Genomic DNA, 14,618 nt, shown 5'->3' with positions numbered 1-14,618 from the left:
ATTATATAAAAGTTTATTTTTTTTATTCTTCTGTATTTACCATTAATGTGCAAAATGAAATAACTCAATGATTTCTTTTGAGCAATAATTAGGTAACTAATAGTAAGTAAATCGGTAAATTTATATATTTTAGTTCAACAAGATATTTCTTCTTTTTAAATTGTATTTTGTGAATTTGTAAAGAAAAATCTTACAAGGATATTAATACTTAATGTTCTGTTGTTGACATAACTGGACGGAAGTGAATATTAAGTAACAAAACTGACAACAATCTTCTAATAAAATAATTTATTTCAATCCAAACATTATTAATCTATAATAAAATGAAAAATTGCAACACTCAACTCAACTCTTAAGCAGCATAAATGTAAACAAAAACAAACAAGCGGGATAATGAAACAAGAAAAGACTGACAAGACGTGTTCAATAATACAATCGTTCAAATTAAAGGAAAAGTTTTCAAATGAAAGTATTTGTAAATAACTTTTTAATTTCAAGATTTAAATTGCAAGCTGATTGAATATTTAGAATTTTATTTAGATTGGAAGATTTTAAATTTTCTTTTTACAGTAATAACAAAACGATCAAAAAAATTTGAAGGGAATGTTAAGAAAAAAGACGGAAAATGGATTTAGCCGATTACAGCATTTTGAAGAAAGAAATTTTCGATGATGTTTATGAGCCTGCTGAAGATACTTTTATTCTCATTGATGCTTTAGAAAAAGATCTCGATCATATAAGGAAATTGGGGTGCATAACATTATGTCTTTAAAATGCTTATAAATTTCATCTTTGAGTAATTTATTTAAAAATTATTAATTATATTTGAAAATGAAAAATAATTATGCTGATATGATTTTTTTTTTTGATAATTCCATATTTTGTTTTAGGCCTGGCATTTGTTTAGAAATTGGAAGTGGCTCTGGAGTTGTCACTACATCCCTTGGGAAAGTTTTAGGATATCCATATTTCTTGTAAGTGAATCATTTTTTTTGGGGGGGGATATTAATTATGCAAGTGATTTAGTATCCAAAAGGATTATAAAACTGAGGTATATATATTCTTCCCTTTTTATGTTCAAGTTTTTTTGTTAATACAGTTTTAAAAGGTATGCTGATTTGACTTTTATTTTAGTTCTTTTATTTATTAATTTCAGTAAATAAATACACATTTAGCATTTCCATTGAAATTACTTTGTTAATTTAAAGAAGCAAATTGAATTAATTAACATTAAAACAACTGATGCAGTTAATTGAAAATATTTTACAAATGTCATATCAAATTCTTTTTTAAAAAGGTAAAAACTCTATGTTTTCTAAAATTATTCTGAAACAAATGTTTATCTTAAAACAAAAGTTTTGGTTTATGTTTGCTATATGGACTATTACCATTAGGGAATTATTATATTACCATTATGTTTGCGATTGAATCAGATTTGTTTATTTTTAAAAAGGATTTGATTTTTCCAAAAAGGGATTATTGTATTACCATTATGTTTACAATTCAATCGGATTTGTTTATTTTTAAAAAGAATTTGGTTTTTCCAAAAAGGATTTTTTTTTTGGATGTTTTAGATGTACAGATATAAATCCTCTTGCAGCAACTGCAACAAAAGCAACATCTACTAGCAATGATGTACCAGTTGATATGATTATTACAGATTTGGTATGATTTTTTTTTGTCCTTTCACTGTGAAAAATGCTATTTTACTATTGCTATTTTTATGTACAGTATGCTATTTTTGCTGTTACTATACAAAATATTGCCAATGTGTATGCAGTAAATCAAACTGTTCTAGCATGAGTTTTTCATGTAAAGATAGGCAGAACTCTAATTATTTGAAATTCAATATCTACTTTGAAAAGGGCAAAAAAAAAAAAAAAAAATATTAATAATAATAATAAACAAATGAAAATGAAATAAAATAAAAAAAAGGATGTCAAAGTTGAAAAAGCACTCTTAAAAGTGTTATTGGCCCTTTAGACAATTTAATTTTTTTTTTAATGCAAATCCTACAATAGTGAGTCTCTGTTAATGTGTGCTGTGTTTTATTGCATTTAATTTCATTTATATTTGCAAAATGTTTGATATGTTTATTTGAATTGTGAATTATTAAAATTTTAAAAAGTGGAGAAAAGGTGTTTTCATCTCTTTATATTTTGTGTTCAACAAAGTCATTTAAAAAAATTTCAAAATCTACTTTTCTTTGGCAATTTCCCTATATGTATTTAATTTTTTGTTACCTTCAAAATAGTTATAAATAATATAATTTTCTGTCTTCATGCATTTGATTTATTTATTGTTAAAAGCACAAAAAATTTATTCTTTTTTGAAAATTTATATAAGATAGTAAGATCTTTCTAAAGTTAATGCTTCCCAAAAAGTATTTATTCTGATGTTTCCCAGATAAAAATATGGATAAAATATTTTGTTTTTAAAAACCTATATTCAAAAGCTATATTTGAAATATGGAAATTAGTGAATTACTAAAAAATTCATTTTATATAAAATAAATTATTTATCATTTATAACTAGAGTTACATTTGGATGAATTAATGCCTGTATTTTTTCTTTATAGGTGTGTGTATTGGAGGATAGGTTAAAGAATGCTGTTGATTTATTAATTTGCAATCCACCTTATGCAGTTACTCCAAGTGAAGAAGTGAGTATCCTTTTGAAATTTACCTTAATATCAAAAACAAAAATAACATTCAATTTAATGTGAATTCCACTACTTGTCACGTATTAGGTGCTGAAGTTAGAGTAGTATGTTATATATGCTTATACTTTAATTGACGTTCATATTAAAGTATGTAATTACATAAGATACTATAAATGTTTTTCCTTTACATGAGACATTAAAATTTTTTTTTGCAATTTCTTTTTTTATGCTTAATATAGCAAGTGCATTTAAGCATTCTGATTACATATTTGACTGAAGATAATTCTTTATTAATTTTAATTTACTGAAAGAGTTACATTTAGAAATAACTCATTATAATTATTATTTAGTATGTATTGCAATATGTCTTTTCCTTTATTTACATCTCTTTCTTTCAAAATTAAATCCCATAGTGAACAAGTTTCCTGTATTAGGTTTTCATCTACATCTTTGTTATAAAACTTTACAATGTTATTGGAACATTTCTCTAATTCATGGTTTTCTAAAATTTTTATATCAGTGACTAATTTGAAATTAGAAATAATATTTGGCATACTTTTAAATCTATCTTCTATTTGTACAATAACAGTATCAATTACAATGTTAAAAAAATAACACCTGATTTCTTCTACCAGGTTTTTTATAATTTCACCTTCTGCTAATTCCAAATATAATCTTTTTTTCTTTCTTTTTTTTTTTTTTTTTTTTTTCAAATTTGTTTTACAAGAAAATGTTCTGAAATGTTCAAATTATGTGCTAGCACTTTTGCTTCGGCTAAAAATGTGTTAAATTTTGTTCTTAAATTTTGGATCTCAGTTTTAATTTTATTGACTAAATTGAAAGCCGAGTCAAGAACAATTGTTTTTGTTTGAAATAGTTTATTGATAGTGTTAATTTTGGGCAATATTGCAAAACATACTATTAAACATAAAATAAATGGCATTTCTTGTATTGCATCTAATAAACTTTAGCTTCAGATACTGCTGTATTATCGTTACTTACATCGATAAATTCTTCTAGGGTATTACAAGTTTGTTCAAACTGTGTATGCACAGCTTTAACCAAATATATTTTAGCTTCCCAACGAGTGTCACATAATGGTTTAAGAGTATGTTTAAATGCTTTTGTAGAATTTCCCATCATTTTACAGATACAGAAAATAAGCAATATAAGCGTTGCAATATCCCAAAATTTTTTTTACAATATATACTGCTGGAAGTGGCATCAAAAATTAATAAATTAAAAGAGTGTCATAGGCAAGGCACATAAATTGCATGAGGGTTTAGAGAAAGTATTCTAGACTGTACACCTTTATATTTCCCTTTCATGTTGCTACTGTTGTCATATGCTTATCCTCTACAATTCATAATATCTAAATCAAGTTTGCTTAATCTTTCCAATAGAGTTTTTGCTAGTCCTTCACCAATCAGATCAGTTACTTCAGTAAACCCAATAAATGACTTATTTATAGTTTTCTCTTCAAAATTTACATATCTAATAATGATTGAAGTTTGTTCCTTACGGGAAATATCAGGAGTACAAACCAATTGGATACTATAGTACATGACTGCTTTTATATCGTGTTTAATTTTGTTAAGGACTTCATTTCCTAACTCGGAAATATTTTTTTCTTCTGGCCTATGTGCTAAATGATGCACAATTCTATTTTTAGTATTTAATATTTTATTTATATGATCCATTAGCACAGGATCATATTTATTTAATAATTCGAACAAACTTAAAAAATTTCCATTATTAGACTTACCTATTATTTCGTGGGTTCCTTGAAGTGGAAGATTATTACACGCTAAAAAAAGAATCACATCTACAATTCTTTGAAATAGTAATTTGAGTCATGCTGTTTCTTTACTTATATTGACTTGATTTGTTTTATCAATAGTCGAACATAAATTTAGTTGTTTTAATAATTCTTTCCAAGCAATAAACAGATTAATATGACAACTAGAACGTTCATGATCTTGGATTACATTTGATAGTTTTCTCCAATTATTATAGCCATCTATAAATTGTGTAGTTTCGTCATTTCCTCTTCTTTTGGAAAGTAGTATACAACAAAAACAAACGAATCTTGCATCTTTGAATAAATTAACCAGCTGAGAAGTTGTGTTTCACCATTTGGGATTTTTTAAAAGTAGTATGTAGTGGAAAATTATCTAACTTCAGCATTTTTAACAAAATCTCCTTTGTCTTGCACAGGTCCGATTTTAACACAAAGCATTCTTATTTTATCAGTTATAATACTTGACCATAAACCAGGATCATTTATATTCTCTTGATCATATTTGTTATTGTCATTTTCGTCATTACTTTTTGATTCGGTCCTATTTATATAAACACATGATTCTGCAACAAATTTCACCGTTTCAACATTTTCATTGCTAGACTGTGTACTTTGTGCCGAACTTTCTTCTCCAGTTGAAATTTGAAATATAATTTCTGAAGTTGAAACAATTTCTTTGCTAGAATAACTTTGTAACCAAGAAAACAGATCTACTTGTGCCTTTTTAACTTTTCTTGTTTTCTTTTCTGATAATTTTCTTTTTTGGCACCTGGAGGGATATTTCTTTGGCATGGGCATGGTTATATCTAACAGTATTAAACAGTTTATAGAATGAATTATCAATTTATTATATGCTATACTATAAGCTATTACCTAGTAGGTGAAATAAGTTATTGTAAATATATTTACCTTATATTAACAATATTTTGCACACTTGCACAAGACTATAATATATACTATGAACTTCGTATATATCCAAATCTGCCGACTGCTACATTAAACTTTGTTCTTAATTCTTTTCATTCCGGTCAAGGCTGGTGAAGCAGTAATGCAAGGTGCAATGCTAGTAGTTGATCGTTTTATTCATCTTTGTTTTTCTTTTTGTTTGAGCAACTTAATATAAACAAACATAATAGATGCAAGCATAAAAAATATTACATTAGATGCAGAAAAAACTATAAAGCTGATGATTTACAAGTCCATTTGAACTCAGCCCAGAGTCGCGCCACTCTGTCTTAACATGTCTGAAGGGGATTTCTTTATTCATAAATCACTTCGTCCCCCCCCCCTATAGGTATCACTGCGATTATGGCCTAATAATGGCATCAGTCGAAGCTCAGCCAGCCATGTGGAAACAAATGTGTATACTTTCAGTATGTGTAAACGCTATTATTGTTCAGAACACTATTTTAATTCTTTATCACAGTGGGGCCCCCTCAGTCACGGGCGGGGATGCATAGCACCCACCGCACTTCCCCCAGATGGTTGGCCCTGCATTTCCCCTTTCCTCTGTTGTTGATGCTACAGTTGTGCAAAATATTTTTGGCTCTTTATGATACCATTTTATGGTGATTATGATTCCTCAGTTCTTTCATACTCATGCTGTCTGGTGGGCCATAATCAGTTGGCAGCATAAAATTTCATAGAGATAAATTTGAGAATTTTAATATATTCTGAATGTAAGAAATCTGAGAGAGCCAGTAAAAAAGATGTGAGCTGTGGAAAAAACTGGTGTAATAATACTGTATGGATTTGCAAATGACTAATTGCAGTTTTATAATATTAAAAATTAAAATAGAGTAAGAAGGAGCCAATAAAATGTATGCCATCAAAAACATAACTTGTAAAAAAAACCAAGTCTCGCAACTCAATTCTTCTATTGTAAAAAGTTGTGAGATCCATGTAATACCAAGTCGGTCAATTTATTCAGTCCCTACTTAAGGGTCCTTCTGTCTTAAGTTATTACATAATTAGCTAACCTAACAACATCTTATAGTGACCATATCAATATTAAAAATCTTTTATGGTTTAAATAAATAGATTGACTTGGCCATCACATGAAAACACAATGTATCTTTACATTAAATTAGATTACACTAACATATTATGTTAAATTAGATTGTTTAGTGCGATTGCCAAGTCAATCTATTTATTTAAACCATAAAATATTTTTTGTATTGATATGGTCACTATAAGATGTTGTTAGGTTAGCTAATTATGTAATAACTTAAGACAGAAGGACCCTTAAGTAGGCACTGAATAAATTGACCGACTTAGTATTACATGGATCTCACAACTTTTTACGATAGAAGAATTGAGTTGCGAGACTTGGCTTTTTTTGCAAGTTATGTTTTTGATAGCATCTCCTTTCTTTTTGTAGATAATCCTTTTCTTATTTTTATATGTTGTCTTCCTCTTTTTCTTTTCTGGTACTACTTCTTGAGCTTCAGCTACAGTTTTTCTCAAAGCCCACTCCTTGTCTCTATGGGTTTTTCTCGTAAGTTTTGATGTTACAATTTTTGACAAGTATAGACGGTAAATGCTTCTTAGTCTGTTGTATTCACAAATTAAGGATTCCTGCATTTTAATACTTCCAAAGTTGACATTAATTAGATGTAAGCCCTCCAGACTTGTAACTCTCGAAAATGCCACGTAAGCGTGACCAGATGTGAATGCTGCGGAACCGATATACATCGGTGCATTATTTAAACCTCGGCCCTGACTTTTGTATATAGTTATAGCATAGGCTATACATGTCATACTTTGAAGATCAGTTTGCTTTTCTTCTACCAGATTGATTCTCTGAAAAACACCCATTGCGTTTGCAGCTTCCACAGCTTCAAATTGAATTATTTCAAATTAGATATTGTTACAAACCTGCAATTTTGCTTCCCAGTGCGAATAGTGTCATCATATGGAAGACCGTTTTACAATAATCTGTATTGGATGCTGTCGGATGCCGAGCCAGTGATCCCAGAGCTTGGCGATAAACTTGGCGACGAATTTGCCGACAAAATGGATAATGCTCGAAACTTTGAGAAATTTATCGATCCGTCCATTATTACACGCATATTTTAGATTTTCCTTGATTTATACACTAAACACTAATTGTATTCTAAATTTGAAGCTTCTATGTCTGCTAGAAGTGCCTTAGAGTTTTGATGATCGGGCAGTCAGTCAGTCAGTGACAAAATTCACAAACTTTGACTAGTTATAATTCTTAAACTAATGGTTCAAATTTAATGAAATTTGAAATATATCGTTTTTATATAATCACTGCTTGGTTACTGAAAACTCAGGCTTCTAGTTTAATCCACAACGAAGTTATAGGGCGTCGGAAATGGCCTGAACTGCTTCGAGATAAAGATGGTACGGCCGTGCCGCTTGTTTTTGCTCGACTTGGCGGGGGGCACTGCCGTGCCTCCAGATTTGTTTTGCTTCAACTAATATGTTTTTCTCTTTCCTTTTTCTTTGCAAAGGCTCTATTTAAATTTATTATATCCTATTAGAACATCCAAATTTCAATTGTATATACATTATTCTTTTGTCAGTTTTACAGTTTCACTTCTTAAAACTGTCCATACTCATCTTTTAGTTTTTTGAAGATTTATTTGAATTTGCATTTTTATCCTACTCTTTGAACCTTTTGAATGATCTTACTATTACAATATTTGAATTTTTATCATATATGCAGTTATACTTATTTTTGATTTATGACAACTGCTTTAGAATTTTGACAGTAGTTTATTCTATAATCATTTATGTTATTTTGTATAGTAATATATCTGGTTTTTCAGCTCCATGAACATTAATACTCATTCACTTTTCTCTATGGTGGTAAGAGAGAGAATCAGTTAATTCTTTTAATGTATAAATGTAGACTAGCATATTGTTCGTAAATTGCTTCTTGTTTGATGCAACCAGCATGAGGAAAATCTCATGCAAAATTGCATAACAAGGCTAAATGTTGTATCCAGACTTACCAAATTTAACTTGTAGCTACTTTTTGGACAGTAGGTGGTTTCTAATACAGAGTTTTTCAAAAAAAATTGATTAAATGATTTATTAAAATTCTAATAATTTTCCCTAATTACTTACAAGCATATTATTGCATAAGCCTCTTTTAACACCACTTTAAAATTAAAAAAAAAACAAGCTTTTGTGTAATGCCATTTTTTTTTCAGTTTTTCGTTCATTTCAATAAATTAAAATATTTTAAAGTAATATATAGAGTAATAATAAATATAACGTAATATATAATAATATAATATGTAAATAATATACATAATGTAATATGTAAATTAAATAATTAAAGTTGTATTGTACAATAATAGTTTTCATTCTTTTAGTTAATAGATTTTTATTCTTGTGCATTATGACAATATTAAGTAAAATTTCTATTTGTATTTTATCTGTGTTGTATATTCAAAAGTAAGTAAAAAAAAATCAATTCTGAACATTATCATTTATAATGTTTCATTATTAATAATTAGTCGTTATATCTACTTTAAATTTGTTCTATAGTTCTGTTAAAATATTCATATTTCTTAGTTTTTCCTGTTACACAAGGAATGATAGAATCATATTATTATATTATTATTTTTTTTGCTCAAGCCTTTTTTTTTTGTCGTCTTTTAAAAATACTATGCTGCTATCAAAAATACATATAATATTGTTTTCAGTAGGAAAAGTTATCATTTTAATTCATTGCATTCTTACTTAATTGGTTTAAATTTTGAATTCATTCTCTAGCTCTATTGTTTACAATGGACTTGACTTTTCTTTAACATTTATTTGAACAAGTGTTATTTTTTCCCTATTTATTTAACTTATTTATTAATCATTAATTTTTTAAAAAAATAATTTTATTATGTAGATGCTTTTAAATTCATTGAAAGTTTTAACTTTTTTCTCAAGATTTTATGTATGCATGGTTTCTTAAAATTTTTAATAGATAGTGGATATTTTCTGTTTCATTATATTTAATCTGTTTATTTTTCTAATATATAATAATGCCTTGTGATTTGAGTCTGTGGGTCAGTCATTAAATCTCAAAAATTCACTGTTCATGAAAAGTATACACAATTTTGACTGCTAGAATATAAATATATATTCCAAACAATGACTTTATGTATTGTTTAATAATATATAATTATTAAACAATGATATAATATAAATTAATATATATAAATGATGTATAATTATGACTATTGTATGTGTTTAATAATATATAATTTGTTTTATAATGAAGCAAAATATGATAAATGAAAGTACATGATACAAGTCAAAAACATGTATATTTGATTCACTCAGAAGCAGTTTTTCTAATCTCTCCCTCTTTTATTTGTTAGTAAGTTTCAAGCTAGGCAAATTATTGCAATTTAATCGTAGAAATGTGAAGTAATTTATTTTTCCATTGGAACTTCATAATTTTATAAGAATTCTGTTGTTCTTCTAATTTATACTAAAATTTGTTAAATACTGTGTTAAAGGGAATACATTTTTCACTCATTTGTTGGAAAATTTTAAAACAATAAACAAAATATTTTTGTCCATCCTAATTGAGACTTATTACATTTGATAATTTAAAAAAAAAATCTTTGATACACTTAATACAACTAACAAAAATCTTTAAATTTGATTTTTTTTTCTTCCTTATTTCAATTTAAGTGCTATTATATCAAATAAAATGCTGTACGCTGAAGAATACTGAAGAAAATTTTCTTATTCTTTGCATACTTTATGATTAAAAAATAAGTAAATAGATATTGTATTTTATTGGTAACAGTTTAAAGAATTGATATTTTTATGTATATGGTCCCTGAAATACTAACAGTGATAAGAGTTAGGCACATTATTATATTCTTTCAGGTTGGTGGTAGTAATACACATAAAGCTACTTCTGGTGGAATAAAAGGCAGAGAAGTTATTGATAGGATCTTACCCCTTGTATCCAAACTTTTGTCCAAAAAAGGATTGTTTTATCTGACATGTATAGCTCAAAATGATGTAGGTAAGAAATCTGTGCTTCATTCTTTTATCTAAATATATCATTCCATATTTACTAATTATGTTTTTGCAATGTTTAAAATAGTATACTATATTTTTTGCATATTTTAAATGAAAGTTTATAAATGATAGAATAATATTGTACTTTTTTTCGTTATTAATGGTCTGATTTTTTAATTGATTAAAAGAGTGTGCTATTTAAATGTTTATATTATTGATAAATTTTGTCATTTTTACTTCCCTTGCTTTGTTTTTCTGTTTTTAATGCGAATAAAAATTATATATTATTGTCAGTTTTACTGTATTAAATGAAGATAGGAATTGCCATGTGTAGAATAAATAAAAAAATCTTTTGTAAAAAAAATATTAAAACACTTATACTACAAGGGGTACAAAAAATTCTTGAGATTGACTTTGTTGTCAAGAAACTGCTGTTTTTTTTGTTGACACTTTATTACACTGAAAGTAGTCTCTTTGTATAACAATAGATTAATTCCTATATTCTTGTCTGTTCTGAAATATGTTTTGAAAGGACATTTCTTGAAGAGTGTCAAGCACCTTCTGTGTTTTGACTAATGGATGTCTTCATGCTTTCTATTAATGTTCTTCTGTTGTTGAAGTTTGTGTGCATCTTCAGACATCTTGTATAATTAATGACAACATTATTGTAAACATGCTGCATCTTGGTCCTAATAGTACAAACTGTACAGCTTTTTATGTCCACTGTACAATTTCTTTTAACATACTGATTTATGATTCTTGCCATTCCATGTTATTTTGTTTGTAGCTTAATCTTGAAATTTTTTTAATTCCACTTCATACTTTTAAACTTGAATGCTAAATTTTGTTAGTTTTTAATAGTATCTTTGTGTTAACAAATTTGATATATTGAATGTGAATATTAAAGTATTTTATTGATAGAAATTCTTTTTAAAAGCATTTATGATTTGTTTTCTTCTGTTTCATTCACATTGTTTTTATTTTGTAGAAGCTTGCTCAGCTTTGATATTAACTGTCAAAATAGAATATTTTCTGTGAAAAATTTGTGTTATAATATAAATTAGAGAATTGAGGTATAGAAAATATAATGCAATCCTAGTAAATTCATTATTTGTGCAAAATTTCTATTTTTCACTTTCTCATAGAGTTTAAAAATCTATAAAAAATGCGGATGCATTCCAAAATCAGTATATGTGTTGTTCCTTCATTTTTCTTGTGTATTGGACTTTATGGCATATTTTGTGTTTTATGATTATGGTGAAGATAAGTGATGCTTTTGGATCATTCCTTTGAAATCAATTGGATCTAAAATTTTATAAACATTTACAAATTAGATATTCAGATTATATATTTAAACTAATCCATCTAAGTTTTATAATATTGAAACAAAGCATCTAGTTTGTAGCATTTGTATATTTGCATATTGATTCCTGTACCTGTTAATAGTCAAACAGCCAACATATTTGCAGATTAATCTAAGAATTTGGTAATAAAGTTATTTAATGATAAGTTCAATTTTAAAATTGATTATTTCCTAATCTCTTAACATTTTTAAACTTAAAAATGTATTTTAATTTCAAAGATGCACAGCCATCTGCATTCTTTTACACTTCTCATAGATTAATTTTGATAATTTTAACTGTCCAGTATAATACAGCAATATGAATGAAAGTCAACACCTAAAAGAAATGCTTGTTCAACTATATTTTGATGAAATTTGCTTCTCGAAATTATATGAATTCTGAACATTTTTTTAACTCTCTTTTCATGTCTTTTGCATCTCTGTGATGAGTGTATCTTGAGTTCATAACCATGATTCTACGTGTATAAAAAAGTTTCTAAATTTGTCTTATAAGGAATGAAAAGAATAAAGTTCCTAAAAAATCTACCTTTACTTATTTCTAAAAAATTATTATATATATATATATATGTTTTTCTATTTATAACCACATTTATAAAAGTTCGTCCATCTGGCTTAGGACAGATTTATTATATTTACATAATAAAGTAATTTTTTCCAGTAATAAATATTTTATTCAAATACAATTTTAAATTAAGTACCATATATACTAAATTTCATCTATCTACTGAGTAAAATTTTTATATCATGCTTTTCACATAAAAAAAGACATATTCCCCCCTCACCCCCCAAAAAATCCCTGTTCTTTCAGATTTATGAAGGTCTAATAGATGCGGATTTATAAAAATATTAATGTCAATTGGTTGGTTGATTAATGTCAAAATACTTTTTTTACTAACCTTTTTGTTCTTTATATACGAGGAATGGAAAAAAGCTAAATTATATATGTAACTAATTAGAGAAAAGAATGGTATCATCTCCACAGCTGCACTACATTTGAGCACTGAATATGAGAACCAATTCACATGTGAAATATAGGCTCACTCACTTTGCATGTTTTTCATAACAGAAAGTTTTTATTTTTTCACAGATATCCAAATTTCACAAAATTGTAAACCAGTTTTCATTGCTCTTGATTTTGTGTTTATGAAGGACCAATTAATAACCTATTTTTCGAAAATAAATTAATATTTCTCAATATTATGTTTTAGAATGATCAAATGGAAAATATCAATGAAAAAAAATGCAGAATAAAAATGATGGATAATTAAAATAAAAATAAATCTTTAAGCAAACTATAATGGCTCTTTTTTTTTTTTTGGATGGTAAGAAATTAGTCATAACTGTCTCATTTCCATTTAATAGTTAAAAAACATTCATCATTATCTTGAAAAATGTTTGGAAATGTATAAGAAGAATTAATTGAGGATTTTTTTTTTTTTTTTTACTTTAGACAGAAGCAAAATCAGTCATTAGCATTGGAAAAAATAGTTATAATTAAACTGATAAATTTTCTTACGTTTTTTTACAGATTTTACAATTTTTGAGAATTCAGGTAGATTTTTTTGTTTTATATTTTTTTTCTTACTGTAATAGTTTCCTGTTTATGTTGAATTCTTAGATTATCAATGATGGGCGGAAATGAATATTCAAACTTTATGCTTTCTTTAGTTTTAAAACTTTAACAATATATTTCATTTACTCTTGCCTTGAATAATTATTTGTTTAAATTATTTTTCTTAATTCATTATTATTTTATTTGCATGTTACGTTAAAATTATTATTATAGAAAATTACACAATTTATGGGTGAAGAAAATTAATTTCTGATTATAAAATGCTTAATATTTTGAATTTGAGAATATCTTTCCTCCCCTGAAATGTTTTCATTTATAAATTAAGTTATTAATTTATGTTAATACACGTGAACAGCAACTTTTTGTTTAATTTGAAATATTATAAATCAAACACAAGCAAATTCTGGAATTCTATTTACTTGGTATAATAATTGATTTTCTGCATAAAACATGTATGACCATACTCACACGCAGAAAAAACTTTTACTACTGTTATCTTTTAAATTCATTTTTTTAAATTAGTTGTAGATTTTAAATGTTTCAAAATGCTAGAAATAATGAATGTCTGCTCTAGTATGATTGTGTTTTTATATTTTTGTGTAACTTTTATCTTTGTATCTATGCTTAGTTTTACTATGAAACAATTTTCTTTTAATAATTATAGAAGTTGTGTTCAATTATGAAAGGAAATGTTTGTTTATTGTGGAATATAAAATTTGTTTTTTCAATTACCTGCAAATAAAGTATTAATTATTACTACTATTCATTGATTTTCTTTAATTATTTTCAGAGGACATTTCTAGATGTATGAGATGCCATGGTTTAAAAATGACCAAAATCCTGGAAAGACGATGTGGAATCGAACGTTTAATTGTGCTTAGATTTTCTTTTAATGATTCTGTTCTGTGATATTTAGGAAATAAATTATATTTTTGATCAATTGAGCCCCATAAATTAATAAATTTATATGATTAGATCACTTGATTAAGGTAAATCCATTTTTGTTTTGTTTATTTACTTATATTTAAAAAAATTTTCTTACAATTTTAATATGTCGATTGATATGGGTAAAGAAAAAAAAAATCATGATTGCTATTAAAAGAACGAGCTATTTATTTGATGTTTTCTACGTGCATAATAATGCTTTCTTGCCTTGTCTAAATAAAACTTAGAAAATTGCAAATAAAAACAGTAATTTGACATAATTATT

At 26.5% G+C, this 14,618-nt stretch overlaps 1 protein-coding gene across 2 annotated transcripts; it reads left to right on the top strand.

Annotated features, from left to right (window-relative positions):
* The first annotated feature begins 366 nt into the window (after positions 1-366).
* Positions 367-14,348, top strand: LOC129981573 (methyltransferase N6AMT1-like). Of its 2 annotated transcripts, none has more exons than XM_056092472.1 (6): positions 367-750; positions 891-974; positions 1,575-1,665; positions 2,579-2,662; positions 10,335-10,472; positions 14,199-14,348. In XM_056092472.1, exons 1-6 carry the CDS (start codon positions 626-628, stop codon positions 14,217-14,219), a joined length of 543 nt encoding a protein of 180 aa, XP_055948447.1. In that variant the 5' UTR covers positions 367-625; the 3' UTR covers positions 14,220-14,348. The 2 variants fall into 2 exon arrangements, with proteins under 2 accessions (XP_055948447.1, XP_055948446.1); XM_056092471.1 differs by having other exon boundaries at positions 10,335-10,476.
* Positions 14,349-14,618: the final 270 nt, after the last annotated feature.

The sequence above is a fragment of the Argiope bruennichi genome, chromosome 8, assembly GCF_947563725.1.
Source record: "Argiope bruennichi chromosome 8, qqArgBrue1.1, whole genome shotgun sequence".
Lineage (NCBI taxonomy): Eukaryota > Metazoa > Arthropoda > Arachnida > Araneae > Araneidae > Argiope > Argiope bruennichi.
The sequence above is the reverse complement of the archived record's forward strand: the minus strand, read 5'-3'. Positions and strand labels throughout refer to the sequence as shown.

Bases quoted from the DNA above. Each gene is read 5' to 3' on its own strand.
- LOC129981573 (XM_056092471.1), top strand. From the start codon at position 626: ATGGATTTAGCCGATTACAGCATTTTGAAGAAAGAAATTTTCGATGAT. The intron at 1,666-2,578 runs GTATGATTTTTT...TTTTCTTTATAG, and splicing joins ATATGATTATTACAGATTTG to GTGTGTGTATTGGAGGATAG. The intron at 10,477-14,198 runs GTAAGAAATCTG...AATTATTTTCAG, and splicing joins TATAGCTCAAAATGATGTAG to AGGACATTTCTAGATGTATG.